Below are 26,065 nucleotides of genomic sequence, written 5' to 3'. Positions count from 1 at the left end.
GATGGTTACATGATGCAAGTAGCAATAAGGAACACTGAAACATTGCAGGGATATCCAGCTATGGAATGCTGTAGTCCACCTGGCAGAAAAAAGAAACGGGAAAAGTGCCAGAGTTGTGCATCAGATGCACCAGAGCATGGACACAGTCATGCTCGCTATGCAAAACTTGTCTCCAGTTTTAAAGCATTTATATAGCTGCAGGGCAGATACATAGGGATTACCACTTAAAAGGGAAAATGACATGTTTTCTATCATAAATGAGATTTTATTATTACTAGCTTCTTGATGACATTTATAATTTCTAGTCATTTTTATACTTTACACACTAACATGTATGATTTAGTATGCTTCTCCCTCTTTAATTCTGTGACAGGCTAAATTCCAGTGCAACGACATTAGCTCACATCAGCACGTTGTAAGACTTCTGAGGCTGGTGGTAGGATCACTTAAGCAATATAACTGGAGAATAATTCCTCACAGGCAAGTACACAAATGACCAGATGGCTCTCCAGTTTATGCAATCTTTAATTTTTTTTTTTTTAATTTTTATATTGGAAATGGAAGTTGCTCGGCCTATGTGATTATAGACATGTATTTCTACACTGACTGCACCGCAGATATGTTAGCTGTTCTAATAAGCTTCTGGAGATCAGCATGCTGGATGGTCCCTGATGGGGGAAAAGGAGTGAGAAAGTACTTTGCCTGTTCTACAGGATTTCCTTAGGGAAGTTACTTCAGCGTTCCAGACCTTCATTTGCTTTCTTTAAGTAGTGACCTGTGCATCTATTTCTGATTTCCTAGTTTTAAATTTATTGTAGGACCAACTGCTGCTTAAGGAGACGTAGCACTGGAGAAGACTTAAGTGTGGGTTTAGGCCACTTCGCAGGAAGCTTTGCTTGGTGGACGGCTGTTGCAGATGGGCGAAGAGAGTCACACTTACCCGTGACTGCTTTTTACTACACGCGGGACTGGCTGGGTATGATCGGCAAAGGCAAGTGTTTGTCTCTGGGTGGGCCAGCAAAAAGTTAGTTTTTAAGCGTGTGGGTGCAGCTGCCTGGCAGAAACGTACTGCAGTAAAATCCTCCAGAACTGGAATATGGCTGTCTAAAAATAACACGTAACAAAGGGTGTCCTTCGCCGGGAGATCCAGGAATAACTTGCTTTTGCTTGGGCCCAACGTGAGGCTGTCCACAGCTGATTTGCAAGCAGCCGCCTGACCGGGGACCGCGCAGGAGCTAACTTGCGAGCACGTTTTCAGCGTAGGGCTCTCGGGCTCGGGCTGCCCCCGGAGACACAATAAACGCCGCTCGCTGGTAGTTGGGAGCGCTGGTTTTGTAACAGGCCGCGGCCCGCCCCCGCTCCGTCCGCCCTGCGCCGGGGCGTCTGAACGCTCTCGCCGGGGGCGCGGCGGCGCGGCCCGGCCGGCCCTGGGCGGGAGCGCGGCGGGCTCGGCCGGCCCTTCCCGCCCTGTGCTTCCCCCCACCCCCCACCCCCGCGGCGCGGCCCCGTCGGCCGGAGCGCCCCGTGCCGGCCGGTGCCGGGCCGGGCGGCCCCTCGTGGCCCTCCGCCACCCGGGGGCGGGGGTAGCGGCGGCGCGCAGGCCCCGCCCCGCAGCGGCGGGGCTGGGCGGTGCCTGGCGCCCTCACGTCCCTTCCCTCCCTCTCCTCCCCCCCCGTCGGCGCAGCGCTGTGGTGAAGCCGCATTGTTTGTGCCGAGGGGGGAGGGGAGCTTCTCAGCCCCGGGAGCTGAGCGCCGAGCCCGCAGCCGGACGGCGACCTGCGCCGCGCCTCACGAATGCGCCGCGCCCGGCTGCAGCAGCAGCCCCGCACCCAGCGCCGGGTCGCCGCCGCGGGCAGCGCGGCCCTCGCAGCGCCCGCTCGCCCGCCCGCGGCTGCCGGACGCGGGGCCAGGCGACAGCACCGGCGGGACCTCCGCCATTAAACCGGCCGCAGCGTCGGCCGCAGAGGCGGAACGGGAGGTCTGTCAGCCGCGCTTCGGCGGCTCCCACAGCGTGAGTGAAGCCGGGCGGGCGGCGGGGGCTGGCGGGTGGGGGCTGCGGGGCCAGGAGCCGGCGGGTCCCGCCGCGGCGAGACGGAGACCGACGGGGGGGGGGGGGGGGGGGAGGGCAGGGCGGGCTGGGCACGGCGGTGGGGAGAGGCGGCCGGGGGCGAGGCGGGCGGGCGGGGAGGCTGCGCGGGGGGGAGCCGAGCGCAGCGGTCTGGGGGAGGGCGCCGCTCGAGCTGTTTTGTCAGCCGCCATATTTGTGGGCCGAGTATTTTCGCGGAGGGGAGGGAGGTGACTGTTGGGAAGGGCCGGAGCTGATGGGCCTGGGCAGGAACCATCCTCCCGGGGGCCGGGAGGGGGGAATGTCGGGGTCGGGCAGGAACCATCGGCGCGGAGGGGTGTGTGCACGCTGGAGGCTCCCTGGGCGTGGGCAGGAAGTGCTCGCGCAGGACCGGCGAGGGCGGGCCCGTGGGCGTGGGCAGGCCGCGCGCAGGGGGCGGCCGCGCCGGTAGCCGGGCCGGGGGCGCGGGAGGGGGCGGCCCCAGGGATCCCGCCCCGGGGGATCCCGCCCCGCCGGCCCCGGCCCGGCAGGCTGGGCCGCGTGAGCCCCGGCCCCTGGCATTCCCCTGAGGGGACTGGTGCTGCTCCACAGCTGACGCCGTGGGTGGCGGCCGCCCCGTGCTGGGTGTAGGCAGCGCTTGCTCACCTTCCCTCATTGTCTAGGGGCGAAGAGCATTCCTGTGCCTTTCTCTTTTTAATGGTCTGCATGGAAGTGTCCATTGAGAATGGAATTCCCTCTTTCCATTGAGCCGGGCGTCTAGGGGCCAAAGGCAATTTATTTGCAGAGGAGGAAGGTAACTAGGACGGAGGCTGTAAAAGGAATTTTTACCATACTTTTCCTGTTGGCTTTAGCTGTCCTGCACGTTGATAACAAGTATATCTTGCCTCATACCGCGTATTCCACACAAACAGCTGTCTTCCTGTGCTTTCATTGTGGTGAGGGAAAGCGTCTGCTGGTGACTTTCTTCCCAAGCAGCTGATGCAGTTCCAAGAGAGGAAAGCTGTGGATAACTTTCCTGTTTTATCTCCTGCAGTCTTCGAGTTGTTGTAAAAGACAGAAGAGTGCTAACAGAAGTGCATGAAGTAATATCATTTTGCTGTTAGTGTGATATCTTTGTTAATATTGAATGGCAGCTCTCTTAGTTTACTCTTTTTCAAACTTAAATCCCTGGTCTTTGTTCCTATTAATCTACGGGACACTGGCAGGTGGGGTGGGAGAGAAAAAAGATACCTGATAATTAACTCGGAAAAGCAAACCAGTTGCCAGTCGTGAATTTGCTATGCAGAAATCTGGTCTTTATCTGGAATGCTTATGGGACATTTGCAAACAGAATTTGGAGAAACAAAACAAAACACTCCTTTGGCTTATGGAGCGTTTAAGTTATTTGTGCTAAGTTTCTATGAAATTCGGCCAGAGTACTACCAGTTCCACTTCAGTGTTCGTTGCATTGAACTTGTAGGGTATCTATTCTGTGTTCAACTGTGATTGTGATTTGCTTCCTGATTTAGCTTTATTCACAGTTGAGTATTAAAGGGAAGATGTTTAGGTGTTAGCTCAGTCGGTTTTTATCATTCTGGTTCGTACAGCTTATTTGACTTTTGTCATAGTTGTCCTAACTCTTAAAGCAAGAACACTTGTGCTTTTGAATATTTTTCTTCCTGTTCTGCTTGCGGCCATGCTTAAGAAATCTCGGGAACAGAGGGGGATGGAGAGCTTGGAAACCTAGCGTTAATGCTTTATTTTTTTGTGATACTGGGTTGAGTCAGATAGTGAAGTCTGGACAAGTTGCACGTGTTTTTTTTTTAGTCTCTGAAGGCTACATCTCATCCCTCCCCCAGTATTTTCAAAACAGTCGCTATCCTTATGAACCACTATGAGTAGATAAACAACGAGCTAAGTTGCAGGAAGGGTCATTTAAGAAGAGAAATACAGACTTTTACATCTAGACAGAATTAAAATGCAGTTACATGAGGTAAACATAATTAAATAATTTGTTTGGTGACTAAATTAAAGACAGATACTAAAAAATGCCCATAAAATGAAACCATTCTGATCTGTAGTAGATTGCTGTACATTGACACATCGGTGTATTTTAGCTGAAGAATCCCTCCTTCCTTGTTCACAATAATAAACAGAAATTGCGGCCGTTGTTTTATCTTTGCCTCTGAATTATAACATCTGTTGTGAAGCTGGGAACTAACTTTTAATTCAGGTTGAATTATCAGTATGCTTTTGTTTATTGGACCTTCTGTAGCAGTATTAGTGGTTTAAACTTCTCTGCAGTTAAGAAAACAGTATGTTTTAATGCTGTGTTGTTTTACAGAATTAAAATACAAAGGTTTTTTCCAAGCTTGTTTGACGAGATGGAGCCTTTTTTATTTGTGTGTTTATATAGAGCAGGTCAGAGTTCTGTCATGATTAAGCACTGACTGTTGTCTCTTTTTGTGCTTGTGCTGTAAAAGCAAGTAGTAAAGGTTAAGGATTATTTGTGTAAAAGTCAGATCTGTAAGCAATGCAATTCTTGCATGAATAATAACATCAGCTTAGGCTGGGAAAACAAGGTCAGTTTGCGAGAGCAGATAGATCAGACCCTCTCAAAAACTAGTTTTAATGCTAGCTGACTAAGTCATTTAGTCTTCCTGTAAAAACAGGTCCTTCTGAAACCAGGACAACTTTGAAGGTTCACCTTTGTGGCATCTAGACTTAAACAAAAGGTAGGCTACATGGAGTAGTTTATGTAATTCTTCCAGGCCTTGCTGTTTTTTTCCTAAAACAGATAAACTAGTCATTAACAGTAGTTATGTTTTGATCTCTGCTTCTCTGCTATTTGGCAATACATGCTAACAGTAGTTGCACAACACTGACTTGAAGTGCCGAATTGAAATGGTAAGGACCTAATAATACTTCAAGCCAGTGATTAAAGATCAAGAGTTTTCTGTAGCTGAGGTTGAGTTTTGCTATTTGTTAATGATTTATTAGGAAGAAGGGGGGACAGAACTTTTAAACTTGACCTTACCAGTTTTGTAATAATTCAAACCCTCACAGGGGAAAAAAAAACCCAAAACAACCCCAAACAAAAAACCAACATGAAAATGTCAAAAGCATAAGTATGGAAGCTTTTAATTAGAAATTTTATAATTAAAGCGCATACTTGTCCTACTAATGGTTCTTGATGGTTGGGGGAGGGGGGAAGCTACCTTTTGTATGGTTTGTGGAATGATTTTTTTGCAGTAGGTGATGAACTTGAAAATTACATTAAGGAACTTGGGATTGCATTTAAAGACAGGGAGATTTTTACCTACCCCCGTTGCTCTGGGAACAACTCTAGAAGAATATTGAGGGAGAAGGGTGTGTGTGTACATGCACCCATACATGCAGGGAGCATGTTTTTGCTGTAAGTCAAATCTGCTTTACAGGTGGAAAAACTAGTTGCAGTCCATACTGCGCCATATTGGGCACTGCAAGTTCAGTTGTGTTCTTGTTACTTTGTAAAGAATAATAGGCTCTTTAAGAATTGAGAAAAGTAAAACAGCAAAAGAGCCGTCAAAAGTACATACTTGCCAAATTTGGAAGCAGGCGTGTTTTTCTAGCTTTTAAGTATAGCTATAGTAATTGGATTGTTAACCTGACTATTTCAGATTGCAATGGAAAAAACTGCAGGGAAGACTGTTTTTCTTTCACAATTTTGTTCTTTTGGGGGGAGGTCTGGAGAAAGTAATCTAGCTGTTGGAAAAAAAATATTGAAACTGCAGACACCCTTAAGGTATTAGGAAATACTGTATTGAAGGTTTTATTACAATGTAACAAGTGTGATATTTTGTTTCTTTTTCTGTGGCACAAAGAAATGGTTTTTTCCTCATGCAGAGGTCTTACAGATAGCTCTTCCGTAGGATTTTTGTATCAAGGATTTTGCATAGCTGTATTTACTTAGAGAAGCTGTTATTTAGGAGATCTATTTATCATTAGGTTAAATTTGTGCAAAACTCTGTGAGCAGTCCCGTTGAGTAAGGGTGACAGGCTTTTATTTATTTATTTATTTTTAAGTTGAGTAGATATGTTGAGGGCTATAGAGCTGAAGGTTGGGGGTTTTTTTGCTATAATAAAGCTAATACTTTAATATGAAGGTTTTGAGTTGTAATACTAACTGTTGCTCTAATTTTAGGTAAACATTACCAAATGAGGAGAAAAGGAAGATGTCATCGAGTATCGGCAGCAAGGCATTCTTCTTCCCCGTGCAGTATTAAGCACTCCCCCACACGAGAAACCTTGACGTACGCTCAAGCTCAAAGAATGGTTGAAATAGAAATTGAAGGTCGCCTGCATAGGATCAGTATCTTTGATCCTTTAGAGATCATTTTAGAAGATGATCTTACAGCCCAGGAAATGAGTGAATGCAACAGCAATAAAGAAAATAGTGAAAGACCACCGGTTTGTCTAAGAAGCAAGCGGCATAAAAGTAACAAAGTGAAAAAGAAAAATGAAGCTCTTCCGAGCTCACACGGTATACCTGCTACAACAACTCCTCTTCCAGAACCAAAAGTACGGATTGTTGAATACAGTCCTCCTTCGGCTCCTCGGAGACCTCCAGTTTATTACAAATTCATTGAGAAATCAGCAGAAGAACTTGATAATGAAGTTGAGTATGACATGGATGAAGAAGATTATGCATGGTTAGAAATAATAAATGAGAAGCGGAAAAGTGATGGAGTGTCAGTTGTTTCACAAAATATGTTTGAATTCCTTATGGATAGGTTTGAAAAAGAGTCTTATTGTGAGAATCAAAAACAGGGTGATCATCAGTCTTTAATTGATGAAGATGCGGTGTGTTGTATATGCATGGATGGTGAATGTCAGAACAGCAATGTAATCCTGTTTTGTGACATGTGTAACTTAGCAGTACATCAGGAATGCTATGGGGTGCCATATATACCTGAGGGCCAGTGGCTCTGCAGACACTGTCTGCAGTCCCGTTCTCGGCCTGTAGACTGTGTGCTGTGCCCAAACAAGGGAGGTGCCTTTAAAAAGACTGATGATGATCGTTGGGGACACGTGGTGTGTGCTTTGTGGATTCCAGAAGTTGGATTTGCCAATACAGTTTTTATTGAGCCAATTGATGGTGTCAGGAACATTCCCCCAGCCAGATGGAAGTTAACATGCTACCTCTGTAAACAGAAGGGTGTTGGTGCCTGCATCCAGTGCCACAAAGCAAACTGCTATACTGCATTCCATGTGACGTGTGCTCAAAAGGCCGGTCTATATATGAAAATGGAACCTGTGAAAGAACTAACTGGCAGTGGGACAACATTCTCTGTAAAAAAGACTGCCTATTGCGATGTACATACTCCACCAGGTTGCACACGGAGACCTCTAAATATTTATGGAGAAGCTGAAATAAAAAACGGTGTTTGTAGAAAGGAGGGATCAGTCAGAACTGCTAGGTCTACATCAAAAGTCAGAAAAAAGACAAAAAAAGCCAAGAAAACGGTGGTTGAACCCTGTACAGTTATGCCAACAGTATCTGCTCCTTATATCCCCCCCCAGAGGTAAGCAAACCATCCAAGTGAGAGAAACCTCTATTTAATTATCTGTTTAATTTTAAACCAATGCTTTTAGATCCCAACTTGAAGGAAGCTTTTGTGCATTTCTTACATGTTTTACTTAAAGGCCATACTTGGAAGATTAATGTAAATTATGTGCATTACACTTTTGTGAAATTGCATTAAAAATGCAGTAACTTCCCCAGAGAAGTCAGTAAGTGGTCAAGTGGTCTGTCTTGTCCTCAGAAACCTTTTTTTTTTTTTTTTTTTTTCTCTTGTGAGACCAAATCATGTTTTGTGTTCAGTTGTTGTCATTCGCTGTACTTTTGAGAATTAACTGCTGAATTCAGAATAGCATATGTAGTTGACCTTCATTCATATTCAAAAAACAGCCAAGCTCAAGGTTAACTGTATTCCTAATTTGGGGAATCTCAACTTCTTTTCCTAATTTTAAGAGCCCCAAAATGAAAACTACATTTGCATATATAAGATTTGAAAGTTGTTCCTATACCCTAAATTAAGTATAAACTTGTACTGTAAGATCTATATAAGTAATAAACCGCCCCCCCCCAACGCCCAGGAAATATTTTCTTTGTGGGACAGACTAACTTTTCAGGAAGTTCTTCCTAAATTTGCATTTTGCCTTTTGCAAATGCAGTAGTATTTATCAAGGCTTGGCTGAATTTGGTACTTTGCAGACTTGTTTTAGAAAAGTTACAAGTAAGTGCTGATAGTTAATAATAAGTGGTTAATGTGTTCTTAATCATGAAACCTGAAATGAGTGTGCCCTCCTGTTCAGTGATGCTATCAAATATCTGTCCTGTAACTGTAGTAAAATGTTTGTTTGAACAGAAATTAATTAAGGTTTGTGACAGAGTTTTAATCCTAATTTTGCCTTTGCTTACAAATTTATACTTTGTAAGAAGTTCTGTTTATGCTGATTTTTACATTAGTCTTCTGTGGTTCTGGCAGGAGCTTTTGTTATGAGAATCCTAATATATAAAGCATGAACACCAGAACTGTAATCGCTCTTTATGTTTAATTCTATATTTTTGTATTTTAACAGGGGTGATCGGGGGGGCTGGCAGATGGTCACAGATCTGGTGAAATTAGTGAAGTGACAGATCAGAAAGCAGGGTTGTTTCAAGTGTTGTTTTCATAAGTAATAACAGAATTGGAGCAAAATTATTTTTTATTATTTTTATTTCAGGAGTTAACTAAAGTTCATGCTGAGTTTTTTAACTTAGCTATATCTTAATTTAAAAGAAAAGTAGCATCTCTTCTCATATTTCTTTCAGTTAATCTGAGTTATGTATTTTAAAAGTTGAAATTGTTTCTGTCATTTGAGCAATGATAGAAAGCTCTGTGGCAGAAGGATACAGTTTTGGCTTTACTGAATGTTTGAGACATACTGGGTGGAGAAATGCAAGAGTGGACTAGTGTCAAAAAATGAATTTGTATGGGATATTTGTTTTGTTCCTAATGTTTTCAACATCAATATGTTTACCTCTTGAATTAAACTTGCTGATTTAAGAACAGTAGTTAAAGTTTCTTAAAACAAGCACCATTTCCACGTGCAGGTTCATTGTTCGTACTGTGATAGGACTCTGAATGCTCAGACAGGGAGGGCTCTTAAAATAATACAAATAAACCATGCTTCTTTAAAAGCAGACTCCAAGGTCTTAGGTATTAGACTGTTCAGGCTGATTATATTAATCTAAATAAAAGAGATGTTGAGAGATTGCAGTCCTTTCCTGTAATAATGTTTGTTAATGTAAGTAGCTACCTATTGACTGACTTTGACAAACAGCCTTTAGCTGCAGTGTATTGTTTACAAACATCAAATTGATGGCACTGTTCTTTGTTATGATTTGCTTGGTGAAATGGTGTATTTAATTCAGTGATTAACTGCAGAAAATCTTAAGTTGACAGTAAGCAATTAATACTGTTACTTAAACAGGTACTGTTGGGGGGGTTCATATAAAAGAGTTTGGCTTTGTCTTAGGGCAGTCCTGATTGGTGGTGTAGTGTATTTTTGTTTTTTTAAGACAAAGTAAGAAAGAACATGAACTAAGTGAGTTGAGGATTAGAATGTATAGCCTCTGGCAATTCTCCCCATCTTTAACTTTCATAAAAGCCAGACCCTAAAAGGATATTATCATCAGATTTTTGTTTATTTGTTTTTAGTACTGTCATTAGATGCCAGGAACAGAAATAAAGAGGTTGTGTTTTGTTTGGGTTTTTTTGTTTGGTTTTTTTTTTTTTTTTTTAATAAGGACTACATTTCTTTCGAAGACTGCAGAGAGAGATTAAGTTTTATTTCTTTTATGCTTAGTTTCATGTTACTGGACACAAGTCTAGTTCCTGTATTTTATGTCAGAAGTGTGAAAAATAGGCACAGTTCAAAACTCTTAAACGTTGTAAATTGCTTGTCTTTAGTTGAGGGAGACTGTTGCTTAAGTACTGTTTGACTCTGTAATGTGAATGTCCTTAGGCCTAGAAAACTCGATACCTGAATTAAAAGCAAAATAGAAATGGGCATATTAAAAGGCAAAGTGAATATGCTTCAGATCCAAATCTCAGTTGTCTTAATTTTCTTTGGCTGTTCTTTTTTTTTTTTTTTTTATTCCCCCCCACCTCCTTAGAAAAACCCCTCTGTGTTATATACATACTCGTAAACTAATAGAATGATGTGGATCATTTCTCAGTAGTCTTCATTTAAATGGTCCCTATTCTCTGATCTGTTTTTTAATGTGCTTTTTTTAACTTGGAGCTGAAACATGATTTGCCTTTCCAGAGATCTTGAGGAAGAGCAATTAAGCTATTTATGCTTACTGTTTAAACAGTACTGCTTTTTTACTAAATTACTTGAAATGAATGTGTTTTTAGCTCCTTGACATATAGCTGGTTCTTTAGAGTTGGTAGCTGGAGAAGTATAGAAATATGAAGATTATAATGAAGAGGAAAATACTTGGCAGATTTAGTCCCTGAGCGCACCTGCTGAAGCTTGAGGAAAACTGTCCTGCCATTTAAGTTTAGTTTAAGGTGGAAGAATTGCGTGCTGTTTCCTTACCTGGATAGTGAGTGTATATGAAAGACTGGGCATTTTAATAACACCGTTTGTAATAATTCTGTTTTCTGAAATACCTATCGTAATGTTCAGGGTATGTTAAAAAGACTGGTGTAAAACAACATCCTTCATATTGTCTACACAACTTCTGTACCTCATGAATTTCTGTATCAGCTTATCTATAGGTCAGGTTTCTATGCTACTGCCTTAAATGATTTTGAGAGCTGTACACTTTTCAGTTGCCACAATGTCTTACACAGATGTCATACTCTAACCTTTTTGCTGTTAAATTATGTGGAAAATGTCATTCTGTAGGTCTTTTGTAATTCATTATATGGCCTCTCGGGCTGTCATCTGTGAACTGCTCATTTAAGAGTGTAGGATCAGAAGCTGCTAACCATTAATAAGAGATGAATGCTTGCTTCCCCTGTCCTTTGGTTTTGGTTTTTCTGGTTTTGTGTTTTTTTAATGCTGGGCATCTATCTGTCCAGTTGCCTAGGTATTTTAGGAAGTCTGTACCTAAGTATCCACTTCCAAAGTTGCAGTAGATCATGTCAGAGCCTTAAGGTGACTATGGTTTTCAGTGCTCTCAGTGTTGACTTCTTAGTAACTTGCTTTAGCACTTGTAATAATAATGGGACCACCAGGGAACCTCCTATGACATGCGATTTGCATCAAGCCTTTTGGCTACAGAAGTGTGTTACCTCTTTACTGGGAAATACCGTTCATTTTTTCTTGAAATACAGAACTGCTGAAAATTATTGCTTACATGGATGGTACTGCTTGCATTGAACAGGGCTTTTTTGTTGTTCTTTCTTTGTTTTGAAAAGGCAGAAATGAGCTTAGTCTAAAGTCACATGTTTCTGAGAAGTGTCAGAGCAGCTGTGTTATGTGCAGGGGTGAGTGGGGAAGACACTTTGAAACTGTACCTCTGTATGGGAGGGACAGGCAGAACTGGCACCTGTTGCAAATGGTTCTCAGAAAAGTGGCTTCCAGCTGCCACCAACTAGTTTGTCTGAAGACAGTGGCAAATTTGTTCTTGCGGTGTTCATACTCTTTGAATTTTGCCTGGGAGATATTTTTTTTTCTTAATTTTTACGGGTATAGAATTTCCCAGTTAAGAAATCCTAACTTGTAGGGCTGACTTGACAATCTAAATCTAGTTTCTTGCCTATGTTAATTATCTTGTACAGCCCCTTGTGCTCCATGTCTTGGGGATTTTTTTTTTATTCCCCCTGCTGCCTTATTCAGTGAGTAGGATGGGTACACAGAGAAGAGTTGGAGTGTTAGCTGTGAAAATTACCTGGTTTCTCTTATGTTTGAGTGCTTGATCCTTTAGTATAACATAGTTTTGGTGTAGTCTTTTAATCTTATATGTTGAAAGAGGCATTTAAAATTTACTTCATGAAAAGCAAAGCCAGTATCAATATTCATGGTCTCTGAAAATGTTGTGAAACTAGGATATTGTGGCTGTATACTTTGGGGAAACTGAATGTGATGTAAAATACTTAATCTTCAATAATTTTAAAGTTACACTGAGGTACAGTATAATCTGCTGTATTAAAATACCATTCATGCAAGTATTACTGTAAGTGAAAACAGAGATTTTAAAGCAAATATTTGCTTTCATCTTTAGTTTTAGTTTCTACATGGTATATTTGTAGTGTCTGAAATTAAGAAAGCATTTGAAATGCAATACTTGTACAGAGAGCAAAAGATAAGCAAAAAAGCTCCACTTTCATAACAAGGTGGAATGAGGTGTTACACTTGTTTTCCATGTCATATGCATCAGTTGTGTTGTGTCATATTACTGGAAGAGAATTAAAATATCCTTATAAAAGTAGGTAAGTAGTGGGCAGATAACTGAGCAAAAATTGCTGAGACTCTTAAAAAATATTTTCAGCTGTCTTTAGAAATCAACATTTATGTACTGTGCATTAACTGATTTTTCTATGTTGACCTCTGCTTTTATTAGAAAGCACGTTACACTGGGTAATAAAACTGGATCTGTTACTGTATGTCTCGAGGCCAAACCAATACTTCCTTTTGTTTTAGAATTTATCCAGATGAACTATCCTGAACTTTCTTACCAGATAATTAAATGTAGCCTTGTTATTTCAACACAGGAATCTTGATTGTCTCTAAAATGAAGTATGGATCAAAAAAATAAATGAACACAAAGTGATGAAACGCAGCATAAACAGAAAGGAACATTTACAAGGCCTTTGAGACACTGTTAGCCTGCATTCGTAGATGATGCTTCTTAATCATATATGTGGGTTGTGGGTTTCTTCTGGGGATTTTTTAAAATATTTTTTGGGGTACTGGGATTTTTTTTATTGCTTTCAGAAAGCTTTTAAGTGGGGGAAAAGAACAAGAAATGCCACTTAAAATTCAGCATTAAAAAAGCCATTGAAAAGTACTACTAGAGGCTGGCTGCGTTGTGAAAAAAATTGAAAGCTGAATAAACCCAGACTAATGTCTGTTAGCTGTTTATCCTTGAATATACATGTATGTATACTTTCACAAAATCATGCGGAAATACTTTAATTGCAGGAGACTATGATGCTGGTATGCCTTGTGGCTGTACCTAATAATTAAATGATGGAATCACCTAGGTAAAGTGGGAGGAGATACTAGCAGTCATCATCCACTGATGTTTCTTGTAAGATTGATTCTCTTGGAAACCTTTCTGATACATGTGGAAACTACTGCTGCTGTCATCCTGACCTCTGTGTTTAAATAAGAAAACAATTTGCACCTGAATCAAGAAGAAAGCTATTATGGTGTTCACTAACTTTGGTGCAGTGGTATTTAGGAAAAAGAAAAAAGAAAAAAAAGGTAGCTTTAGAACTTTTATTTTCAAGCTAGTTCATCTTGACTCTGGTTGGCTTGTTAAATGGGAATTAATGTGTGTTAGGAAGTGTGACTTTATTTAATAGTTGTAAAAGTGGATCTTGATTTTTTTGAGGAAAAAAAATTGGGAAAAGACTTCTGTATCTGGTCTTAAAAGCCACATGTTGATTGATGTCCAAGGGGTCATTTCCCCAGCTAAAAATCCAGAGGATAGAATTGCTGTCTCGTATTCACATATGCCCTTTTCACAAAGTGGATATAGGAATATGCAGAACATAGAATATTTTTTTTCTTTTCTCTTTGTTTTTTTTCGCATGTACAGGGCAAAGAAGCTTGAAACAGAAATTCATGTTAGATATGTCTGTAAAAGGTGCATCGTTAGTATTCTGTGTGTCCTCTAAGGATTTCAGTCCACAATTAATTATATATGTGATAATGCAGTTATGAAGAACAAAATTAATGTGTTTTTATTTTTTGATACTTCTGAATTTCCCCAGTTATGTGAACTTTCATGAAGAGGGGTTTTTTTGGTGGCAATTAGAGGGCATTGCCTTTTGTAAGTGCTATACAAAAACATGATTTGCAGAGTGTGTTGTCTGAAGAAATATCTCCTGGTAGTTTTCCATTCAATAGACAAGTTAGAGTGCACAAAAATTAGCAGATAAATACCGATATTTCTTTTTATTATGGATTTTTGATTTATACTTGTATCTTCTGCTTTTGAAGGCTTTTGATGAATCCTTTTGAGATTAGATTTCAAAATCATGTGTAGTATGGTTAAAAATACTATAAAAAAAGAAGTACAGAATAATATTTTGAGTAATTTTAAGGAAAAGGCATGACTCAGTATTACGTGTAGGAAGTGGCAGAAGTAAATCTATACATGTGATTTTTGTGAGAAGGCTAAAGAGGTTTTCCAATGTGACAGGGTGGGGTTGGTTGGTTTTTTTTGTATTTTTTTTTCTTTTTTATCCTTATCTAGAGGTTTGGAAGATCACGAACTTTGTTTCTATTCTAACAATTAAGTAACTTGTTATAGCTAATGGAGAATTGACTGAAATAACACAGAATTTTCTTAACTCTTAAATACAATGTTCTACTTTCCTGTCCAAGAAAAATTTTACAAGCTGCTTGCTCAAGTAGAAAAATAGATGGCTGGTTTCATAGTCGTCTGAAGCAAGAAAAAGTGCTTCCTACATGTTCAGTCAAAACCAAATACTACTTAAATACCAGTAAGTGCAGAATAAAGAATAGGAACCTGAAGAGACTTTCAGGCTTAGGAAGATGTGTCAGTAGATAAAATATATCCTGTTGGACTATTAGCGTAGCAGAGAAAGGCAAAATCAGTAGCTAGAATTTTAAAATATACAGACAAAAAGGAAAGAATGTGAAGGTGATTCAAAACTGGTAGACTTATGAGGGAAGTGATCTGGGAACGGGACGTTTCTGTTTCTTGAAATCTTCAATACAAAATCTGGAAAGTAGATCTTCAATACAAAATCTGGAAAGTAGTTATAATTAGGAAAGCATGTATTTGTCACATGGGGACTCTGCAGACTTGTGTTCTATAGAAGTTTAAATGAAATCATTGTCACCCTTTCCGGGATTTGATATGCACCCTGTTGGATACCCAGCGGACTTCTGCTGGTTACAAAAGAAACCTTGTCCTTTTTCCAAAGGAAATAAAGACATGCAAATGGACTCCCATTTTTACTTACTCATCTATCTGTGTTGTCTTGAAAGCTGATCAAAAGGTTTTCTTGCTTTTGGGTTTTTTCTAGTGAGGAAGCAGTATAATAAGTTGATGTTTTGTTTTTTTTTTTTTTTTATTGAGGGTATTACAAATGCAGACACAGCAACAAAGCTGTCTCCACTGTGGGTGTTTTTTTTTGGTTTTGGTATATGGAAAGGCATTGTACAAACAATGATAAGCATCTGCTGCCAAAGGTTCTCTGCGAAGGGTAGGGTTTCATCTGTCCAAGCAGGCTTTCTTATCATTGAAAGCTGGATTTTTTTGATACGGAACTAGGAGGAATAGCTGGCAAGACCCCAGAATTAATTCCAGTTCCCAAAATAGACACTTCCATAGCTTTTTATTCTGTTTGTTCTGTTAGTTCTTTTCCAGTTAGTGTAATTGGAATTACCATAGTCGTTTGTAGGTAATTTTTTACTTCTTTTCTGCTTCCTATGAGTCTCAGTATGTTCTGTGGAACTCTACTGAGCAAGGCTTGAAAATTCAGATGTTCTTGAAAGTCTGTTTACTTTTTAGCATTTGTTCAATTTAGATTTTTATTTTTTTTTTAGTTCTGACAGGTTTTAGAAACATATCTGCAATCTTTGTGTGGGAAAATAAGGGTATTTTATTTGCTCAGTAAAGTGGAACTTAATGTGATCGTGTATGGGTATTACCATAGTTCAAGAGAAACTGGTATTTTAGTGATACTAAATAAAATATAGTCTCAGTTTTTTGTGTGTACCTTTAATATAGCTATGTTAGATAAAGGAGGATGCAAAATAAAACTGATGAAACTGGAGGCTCAGGGGAAGTATAGTAATTAAAATACTAGGTTTAGTTCAAGTTTGAAAATTGATTTGTTTTAGTGGGTATTTGATCTTACTTGATCTTACAGATTTTCATATTAAGTTCCTTCTGCAAATACTGGCAACAGCACGTACTTGCTTAAGGAAATTTTCTCTTCAGTTTGTTTTGAAAACTTGAGAATGGAGATTTGCTATAGAAGTCTGAATATAATATTGAAATTATATATGAGACTAAAAACCCTGTATGATTTGTGGAGCGGTTAGTGGTGATTAATAGAAAAGTTGCTGAATGTCATTTACTTTCTAAGGTTAAGCTGCCACATAGTCACCAAAAATACTGTTTTCACTTTTTCGTGTAACCAGTTGCTGTAGTTGCCACAGTGACACATAACAAACTGGGAGAGGAAGGCAGTCATGAGTAGGAAGAAGGAAGCTGTGAGGTTACAAATATGAGAGGATCATATCTCTTATGTTGACAAAAAATACTTTATGCATTTATAAAAAATGAGGAAATACAGGACTGAGTAACACTTAGCTTTCTCTGAATGCTTTGACCAGTGCATTAGGAGTATCACTCTTTACAGGGTGGATTATCCATCAAATGTCTCTGTGTGAATAGAGGGTTAATGTAGTGCAGCATATAAATTACAGTTTCTCACCAAAGCTGTTAATTTTCATTTTAATTTAAATTTGAGTTTGCTTACTCTTTCAAAACAAACCAATTTCTTCTTCTCGTCCTTGTGTTGCTTTTGTAAATGCAACATATTTTTGATGCCATAATTTATGCTTCAGCCTGAACTATGGTTTCAAAAGGATCTGTGTTTTTTTTCTGCTCTTCATTAATGCTTTTTTCCCAACATAGATGTAATTTTTTTTTTAAAAAATGTAGAATATGCAGCAAACTCCTTTAAGACGACTAATAATTTAAAAATTCTAGTTTGACGGTTTAATTTCAACATTTAGAAATTTAGTTCAAGCTCAGGTAGCAGAAAGGAGCTTGTCCAAGACTGGTGCATACCTGTATGCCTTATTTCATGCTTTTGTGGTCAGCTTTGCTGTGGCTGGACGTATCTTTGTGGTGAGAACCTGTTTCCTAGAATGGTAGTGCTGCCACGGGTAGGAGCTTCTCTATCAATACCCAGTCTGTGCTACTCCTAGCGTTCTACAGCAGTGGACAAATTGTGTCTTATTTTCTCAAAACAGTTGTATTGTCTGCCAAAGTGTTTTGGACAGTAAACGTCTACTGGGAGTATCTGACAAAGCAAAAAGGTGATCAAGAAATTGCTATAGTTAGTGGGTTCTTAGGGTCTAGCAGTAGATAAACATGTTATATCAGTAAGATCATAGTGTAGAGGCCCTGTAGATAAATGCCTTGTGAAGAGCTTCTGACCTTTGTATTTTGAGAAACTAAGGGGTGATTGGTGGTGTATTGCCACTACTGAAATCCGGTGTCTACCTGAAGTATGAACAGCCAGTATTTGTTTGGGTTTTTTGGGAGGGAAGGCAGAAAGGAGTAGATTCTTACCCCTTGTTAAGTAGTTTCTTCACTCCAAATTATTCTCCTCCAACTTTCAAAATACAAATAAACAGAAGATATCTTCTGTGAACATCTTTACTAAGCTTATTCTAGCACTTTACCATTGTAATTATCTATGAATAGAATGGTTTGTTATGTGAATGGGCAAATGTACTTAAAGCTGTAATTAAAGATGTTTGCCTAGTCTTGCCACATCTGATGGGTGTGAAGCCAAGGCACCTTTCTTCATGTTAAGTTATGATTTTCTGATCTTTCCAAGTAGGTATATATTTTGCTAAGGCTTTTTGACTTGGTTCAGTAGGTTTTGCTGTTTCCAAGAGATGTGAAAGTAATTATTTCATTTTGATTGCATTCTATAATTAATTGTAATTCTGTTGTGTTTGAAGTTTAATATGGTCACATTAAGGTGTGTTCTGCATAGAGTGAGTCTTTGTGGAGCTTGCCTCTGCCCTTCAGTGAAAGACTTAAAAGACAGTCCTAAGCCCATCTTGAGGCTTTCTCACCTTTAAGTTAAGCTAATTTTTTTCAAGAATGCCTAACTGGCTTAGTTATTAATCGAAAAAAATATGTCACTGAAGAACTGAAGGACACAGTGGGACTGTATTTTAAAGAAAACCTGTGTTTGCTCTGTCTTTACGACTCAAAGCTCTGTAGCTACAGTTAGCGTAGCACTGAGTAGACCTATATTGCACGTTACCTTCTATGCAGTCCCAGAAAAAACAACCAGGGATAGATGACCTTTGGTGAACTCAGGGTAGACTCACTTATGTCAGTGAAAATCATCATTGACATCTCCCAGGTGTTCTTAAAATTAACGTTTTGCCCAAGGTTTACTTACACCTTTAAATTTTAATTAGGTATTTAACTACTTTTCTTCTGTCACTCACCTAAGAAACTGCTTTATTTCTAATAATAAAAGGGAAAAAGCAGGAAAAGACTACTATGTGTGTATGTTCATGTTTTGGGGTTTGGGTGTTTCTTGGGTGTTTTTTTTTTTCCCCATTTAAATGCTTTGTGGTTGTGCTCTACAAATCAGACACTTCTTGAATTTAATTTTTCCTATTATGTTATTAAATTTTATTTCTCTGATAAACCTACTACCATTGTAGAGTTTTGCTATGGGCAGTAATATACTGAGTGAAGAATTGACAGATTTCTGTTCATTGATACTATCTTTTCTGTAATTTTTACATTCAGCTCGGGGAGATCCTTTCTCTCCAACTCATCCATGCCCTCAAACAAATGAACAATCCCCCTAACAATACAGGTGGTTGGTGCCTTGGGGCATCTTGTGTTAATTTTGCAAGGACTGTCACCTGTGACAAATCCCTGCAATATCATACAAAACCAAAACTTTTTAATTCTACAACCATTAACTTTTTTTGGAAATATTTTGCCTTGATTTCTCACAGAGAGTTGAAGATCTGTTTCAGATAAACTTCTTTTTTTAGGGCAAGTTTTGAGAGGTTAGTTTTCATGTGTGTGACTTGGAAATATTAACGTGTCATTATTCAAAAAATAGTCAAGATTGTTGTGTGTAGTATTTATACAGCACTTTATTATTTTTAAACAGAGGGTATGTAAACAGTATTTGCATCTCTTAAACAAGTTTGAAGAACATACTACTTATTTAATCAAGATGCTTTGCTTAACTGTATCATCCTCTCTTGCATCTTTTCTGTGTGGACATTTTTATTGTATGTGTGGGGTAAAATCGTAAGTGTTCTGTTTTACATTTTTTGTTTGCTTTATTTACCAAAATTTAATTTTAGCAGATGAGTCATACAAGCTTTTTGTTGCATGTTTTTATGTAAAAAGTTTGAACATATATTATGTTCAAAATAAATTACTAATTGTGTGTGAAGGTGGTAACAAGTTATCTGCAAACTTTCGTAGGCATTTAGAGCTTTATTTCTCATTGTATTTTCAATAGGAAAATTATGCTGAATAAAGCTTTATTCACAGCCCTAATCTGGGATTGCTCTTGGGATAATGATCATGAAAAAAATTGATACCCTTTAGCTTTATAAAGTACCTGAACATACTTGGTAGAAACCACAGTGTCAAGCAGATGTATTTGATTGTAATGTACTTCTCAGAAATAATTGTACTAAAAAGGATGTCATTGAAAGAAATTAGTAATCTGGTGATCGCTGCTGTTATGTTATACATTCATGCATATCTGATGTTTAACTTCCATAGACAAATACTTTCTATACTTTACTGTGAAAAATACAATCTCAGTTTTTCCATATTTTAGATTAAATAAGATTATGAATCAGGTGGCCATTCAGCGGAAGAAGCAGTTTGTTGAACGAGTTCACAGTTACTGGTTGCTTAAAAGACTGTCTAGGAATGGTGTTCCTCTGTTGAGAAGGCTGCAGTCCAGTTTACAGTCACAAAGAAACACACAACAGGTATGTGATACACTTTTTAATTCTAAGAAGAAATCAGAAAATCTCTATTTTATAGAGTAAAAAATTAACCAGGAAGCAGCACGGAGTAAAAACTTTCTCTTCTTCAAGACTGAGTAAATTCTTTGTCTTATTTATTCTTAAGTAATATGACCTATATTGAAAATCAGACATTATTTAATCCATTTTAATTTGTGAGGTAGAAAAAAATATTTGTGTGGGTTTTTCTTTCATTTTGCTTAAATGTTTCACAAAAATGCTGTCACCAAAACTATCCTAATACCATTGTTCATTGACTAGTATTGTGTTTGGAACTGACTCAATGTCTGTGAGTTAGTAAAATAAGAAATAAATTTTGTTTTAAATTCATGAAAAAATGTAAAGCAAATATAATCTTCAATACTTGTAACTAAGAAAACCGGTATTTTTACTTCAGATCCTTATTGCCCGTCTTGTTTGGTAATAACAGAACAAAGAACAAGCTGTTGATGAAGTTCAGAGACCCGTTTCAACTTTTAGTTTCACTTTTGATGTAGTTAAATTGGATTGTAGACAAGCATAAACATGCTGGTATTTTGTGAAAAGTCAAACTCATCCTAGATAAAATATGTCTAGGTTGGTTAAAGTTGTATACATTTACCCATCAAAATTGCTGAAAAACAGGAAAATGGTCACTCCAGATGTGTATCAGATTCAGAAAGTGTTACTCTTCTGCTTCCCATTTTTGTAATATGAACAGCTCTTCAGTGATGTTAGAGGGTCTGGCAGGTTTTTCCTTGTTTTGGTTTCAAGTCACTGGGTGTCTTCGAAAATACTTTAAAAGGTCTTTTTCTGAATCCCATGTATGGATCCATATGTGTAGACCTTGAAACACTGTGAAGCATCATAACGTGGAAATTCTTACTGCATCCCAGTTACCTTTTCTAATTGAACTGAAAATGTTGCTGACAGTGTTCTTTCCATTCTCCAGGTGTTTGATTTCCGGTGGAATTGTTCATGTAAAATAGCCTCTAGGACTTAAGAATGTATTTGATAATAATTCACTTGTATTAAATTGAGGTTGGTTTTTTTCCTCTTTAAGGATTAACTATTATTTTTGTTTGAATTGCATTGCTGTTTGCTGATTAAGTCATTAATTGATGTAGTCATAAAAATACAATTGTCAACACTGCTTCCTAATTATTTGATCTGACATTTTTGTGTATGGTTTTTTTTTCTTAGCTTTTCATGAAAATAATTAATAATTCCCAGAACAATTGAGGTTGGTAGGGACCTCTGGAGGTCATCTGATCCAAATCCACTGCTCAGGCAGGGCCACTTAGAACAGGTTGGCCAGGGCCACTTCCAGACGGCTTTTGTGTATCTCCAAGGGTAAAGACTGCACAACCTCTGTGGGCAACCAGTGCCAGCGCCCTCACAGGAATCCAAAAAAAAAAAACCACCAAAACACAACAAACAAAAATCAAAGAAACAACAAAAAAACCACACAAAAAAAAAAAAACCCAAAACCACCCCCCAAAAAAGTGTTTTCTGATGTTCAGAGGGTCCCTCGTGTTTTTCACTTTGTGCCCCTGGGCTCTTGTCCTGTTAGTGGGCACCACTGAAAGGCGCCTGGCTCTGCCTCCCTTGAGGTATTTGTTTGGATTGATCACATTTCCCTAGATTGATCACATTTCTCCCCTTAAGCCTTTTCTTCTCCAGGCTGAACAGCCGCAGCGCGCTCAGCCTTTCCTCATAGCTGAAATCTCTGATTCTTTTTAGGTGGAATGTAGCGATAGGTTCCTTTTAGGTGGAATTAACTTTGAATATAAATTGGCCACTTGTTCATCTTCCTTTCATTGCTTCTATATTAGTCCATTTTAATACTATTTTTTTGGGTTGTAACTTCTCTAAAATATTTTGTATTCTACTTCTGATCTTGGATTAATCTTTTAATTCTGTTGGAGAAGTTTCTATTCTGAACGGTGGTGCCTGGCAGTGACCTTATAATAGCTGAAATTAATGTATTCAGATAGTAGACTTTTTTAAAAAAATGAGCTTGAGTCCTTATAAATAATAAAATCAAGCAAAAAAATCTGGGGCTCATGTGGCATTATCAATCTAGACTATAATTAGTGTCTGAAAAATTATACTTGCTAGTTGGTAGTTCAAAAGTACTTTTCCTATTGAGATGGCATGATGAGACTGCAACATTTCTAAATACTTAAACAGTAGCTACCAAGATAATATTACTCTTATAATTGATGTTTTGGTATAATAGAATATGCCTTAGGTAGTGGCTGTTTAAAATCTTTGCCTGTTTGCAGTCCTGTATAAACACTATTTCTTTTCCAATTACAGAAATTAGAAAAAGAAGAAAGTAAGAAAATAATGTCATCATTTTCTAAATTGGAAAATACTTGATTTGTTTATTAAAAATTGAGGCACTTTGAGACTTTATTCTTCAAAACTAATAATTGAAACTAACTTTGTCCTATGAAAAGAAAAAAGCAAATTTCAGGCAAAGTTGAATATTAAATGATTCCGTTGATGAAAAATATGTAGCTAGTGCTTTTCGGTGAGTAGCAAGTGTCCAGTATATGACACTGTCTCTTCTCCACAGCATCAATAAGTATTTATAATACCTAGTAAAATAATTGTAACTGCAAAGCATTTGATGCATTAGTCATTTTTGTTACTCGAAGTATAAGCCAAATCATAATGAAGATTTTATTAAAACAGCTGTGGCGTAGCTGTTGTGAGAATGCCTCAAAATTTTGGGGATACAGATGGTTATTTTGGTCTAAAAAGGAAAATTCTTTTTACCTTATTTTATGTGAGAGGTCAGAAAGTCGAGAATCCTAAATAGGTTTTCAGTCAGTCAAAGGAATGTAAACACTGATGTAATACAGATTCAGAGGAGATTTTTTTCTAAATTATTATTATTGTTGTTGTTACTTAAACCGAAAAGAAATGTTATGAGGAATCAAAACCCTGATAATGGTTTCAAGATGTCTAGTGGAAGGTGGTTTTGATCCCTCTAATGATTGTTTACTAGAACAAATTTGACAGGGGGGGAAGCATTCATGATTTAGGATGACTTCCTAATGAATGTGTTTCAGAGCTCAGTTACGGTATGCTTTTGAAGGTGACGTTATATCAACTAACAATTCCAAACCAGGCAAGAAGATCTTAACTTACATACTACCTCACCATCTGCAGGAGCAAGGAACCCTCTGAAATAATGGTTTATACTATCACTTCTCTCTCTACTTAGAAATTCAGGAAAGATATTGGAAATACTCGAATAAACTTGCATCCCCATTATTTTTTTTTTTCTGTACGTAAAGAATGCTTGAATAAGATGTGAAATTTAAGTGCAGTAACTTGTTGCAGCTGTAATGCAGTTGGTTTAAAACAGCTGTTCAGAGAAATAAAGTGGATGGTGCAGGTGGCTAAGGACATCTGCACTGAGGATTTCACTAAGAACACAAGTTGCAACTACTGAATGTTTTCGCCTGATTGGCATACAAGTGCCGGCAGAGAGTTTTAATAAAAATAATTGTATTGGTCAAGGTCCCGTTTCATCACCACAATTCTGTTTTTGTTTGGCTCATATTAAATTACAGTCCCTGTAGGGAGTGAGGCTGTGCCCATGTATTCACATCCAGCATAAGGAGTGATCTGTTGGTCCAGTCTTCCTGCTAGTATGCAGAGACTGGTAACGTACTCACGGTGGGAGTTGGAGCTGAAGACCAGTTCAATTGATACATATTCTCTGTGTAGACTTAGCAGTGCTTCCCTCTTTCCTCAACTTTAATAAATTGTGTCAGTTTTAGCTTTTCTAGGTAATATTTAGTGGTCAGCAGGAACTAAGTCAATCAGAAAATACCAGAGAGTTTCTTTCTGTCATCAGCCAGAAGAAACTTCCTGGCTTTGTTATAGAAAGGAAGATTTGGAAGAACTCTTTTACAAGGAAGTTAATAGAAATTTCCTTGTGAGAAAGTTTTTGGAAAAAAAAAATTTAAAAAATTGAAAAGAACTCTTTTTATCCAAGTTTATTACTAGTTAGCACAATGCTCTGGTTTCCAATACCTCTTTTGAGCTTGCCTGGATCTTTTAATGCAATTAAGGTATATGTTGTATGTCAGGTAATAAATATGTTAGGGTAAAGGAGGTTTGTATTAGCTACTACAACCATGTCTGCCAACGTTAGTTTGCATAGAAGTGTCAAAAAATTGTAGTCTTGGAGCTATTAATCCCCAAGCGTGAGTGGCATTAAAGAAGGGAGTGTATGTGTGCACAAACAAAAAAAGGGGGCAAGCAAGGTCCTCTTGATACTTAGGGCCACATGTGCAGATTTACACCTACCTGCCTATTTTATGGAATAAAATTGGTCAAACAAATGATTCAACTAAAAAGATAAGCTTTATTTTTTTTTTTTTAAGAAAAAGCCAACTATACCTTCAGATTTAGCCAAATACTTAAGTTTCTAAAGAACTACTGCAAAATCTGCTGTAACAAAGTAACTTTTTTTTTTTCTTTTCTTGCTGTATTTAACTTTCCTGACCCACCCTAAAACTAGTGTGGTTTTGTTGACTTGGCTTTCAGACAGGATTGCTTCCCCAGTTTCTTGAACTATGCAATTACATAGGACAAAATGGCTGCAAGCAAAGGGAGGACAAGCCTTCCACTTTTAGCGATAGCCATAACTTCATTTGAGATCTGAAAGAACAGTAAAACTATGGAAAAATTTTGTAGCTATGTCAGTGAACAGTTAGGTTGTTTTTCCACACGTGGGATCTGTACTCAGAGATGAAGGGGTGTAAGAGAGCAGCAGTTAGTGGCTGTGTAGACTTTGTAATTCACTGAGTCTGAGAATTTTAAGGAATTGCAAATGTGCTTATTAATTTGTTTATTTATTTCAGAATCTACTTTGAACTATTCTGACCCTCAACAGTTAAATGGTTGCGTCTTAAAACTTAACTCGTTAAAAGAAACTGTAACTGTCAGTAGTAATAGTCATTAGGAAAGGGAACTAGAAGTTTCTAGCTACAATTTTTTTTGTCTTTTTTTTTTTCCTCCTGTGGTTCCCCCCCCCCCCCCAAAAAAAAAAAAAAGAGGAACAAACAGTTGATTCCAGATTCTTGTATTGTAATACAGAGATAGTTGATAGTTAACGATTTTCAACTTCAGTGAAGTCAGATCTGAATTAAACTAACTTCCACAAATACTTGCCTTTGCTTTCACAAAATGTATAAAGCAGTAGAACGTGATGCAGATCACAGAATCATAGCACTTGCAAATCTGTTAGATATTTTTTTGAATTGCCAGGTTTTACAGTTCTGTGTTCAGAACCTTCTGTCTGAAAAATTGCAAAGCTTCCTTTAGAGGACCTATGATACTTTTAAAATTATCCTTCTGTTTGGAAGGTTTTTGCTTTGAATGTAACAGTTTGCAATGTTGGTTATTGTTCATTTGCCTGGCCAGTTTTCTTTATTCCTTTGTCTTCTATTTTTTTATAACTTACTGAATGTATTGTTTGTTTTAGTTTAAAAAAACCCACCCATGATTACTTATAAAGTGTTTATTGGATTATGATAGTTACAGGGAAGCGTACAAAGTTTTGGATCTGTTTCTGAGGTTCTTTCATAAAATACTCATTTTAAATGTAATAATTTTCCAAAGCAAATGTTTCTTTTGTGTATTTGGTACTAATATTAGGACTTCTGCTTTCTTATGGCTTTGTTTCTGGTGAATTACCAATACCATTTGAACACTATAGGTAGTATTACAATATCCTTTTTTATGGAAAAAAAATAAAAACAAGAAAGGCTGTTTTCTGTACGTACATATCAAACTAAGTACTTGCAGTATTTAAACACTACTTCTTCCTAGAAATGTGTGAATTAAATTCCTCCATTCACCGCAAGATTGTATTACTGCATTACCCATTTGCAGTGCCATTTGAAGTTACTATATTAAGTGATTGCTTTTCATTTCCTGTCCTCAGAAGTCCTAATGATTTTGTTCTGTTAAAGCATGTGTCTTAATTGTGCTGGGTGC

General features: G+C 38.3%; 1 protein-coding gene across 11 annotated transcripts in view; it reads left to right on the top strand.

Annotated features, from left to right (window-relative positions):
• BRD1 (bromodomain containing 1) overlaps positions 1-26,065 on the top strand; it is a 74,359-nt gene that overhangs the window by 8,798 nt on the left and 39,496 nt on the right. For 5 of the 11 annotated variants that reach the window (XM_037390471.1, XM_037390473.1, XM_037390467.1 and 2 more), the window contains 3 exons: positions 4,717-4,779; positions 6,228-7,608; positions 19,867-20,023. In XM_037390471.1, the coding sequence (XP_037246368.1) occupies positions 6,242-7,608; positions 19,867-20,023 (1,524 nt within the window). In that variant the 5' untranslated portion in view covers positions 4,717-4,779; positions 6,228-6,241. Of the gene's footprint in view, positions 1-1,663; positions 2,012-2,727; positions 2,859-4,716; positions 4,780-6,227; positions 7,609-19,850; positions 20,024-26,065 lie in introns of those variants that run through there. The other 6 variants (XM_037390472.1, XM_037390466.1, XM_037390469.1 and 3 more) reach the window with 5 other exon arrangements.

This window comes from Falco rusticolus, chromosome 5, assembly GCF_015220075.1.
Source record: "Falco rusticolus isolate bFalRus1 chromosome 5, bFalRus1.pri, whole genome shotgun sequence".
Classification (NCBI taxonomy): Eukaryota; Metazoa; Chordata; class Aves; order Falconiformes; family Falconidae; genus Falco; species Falco rusticolus.
The sequence above is the reverse complement of the archived record's forward strand: the minus strand, read 5'-3'. Positions and strand labels throughout refer to the sequence as shown.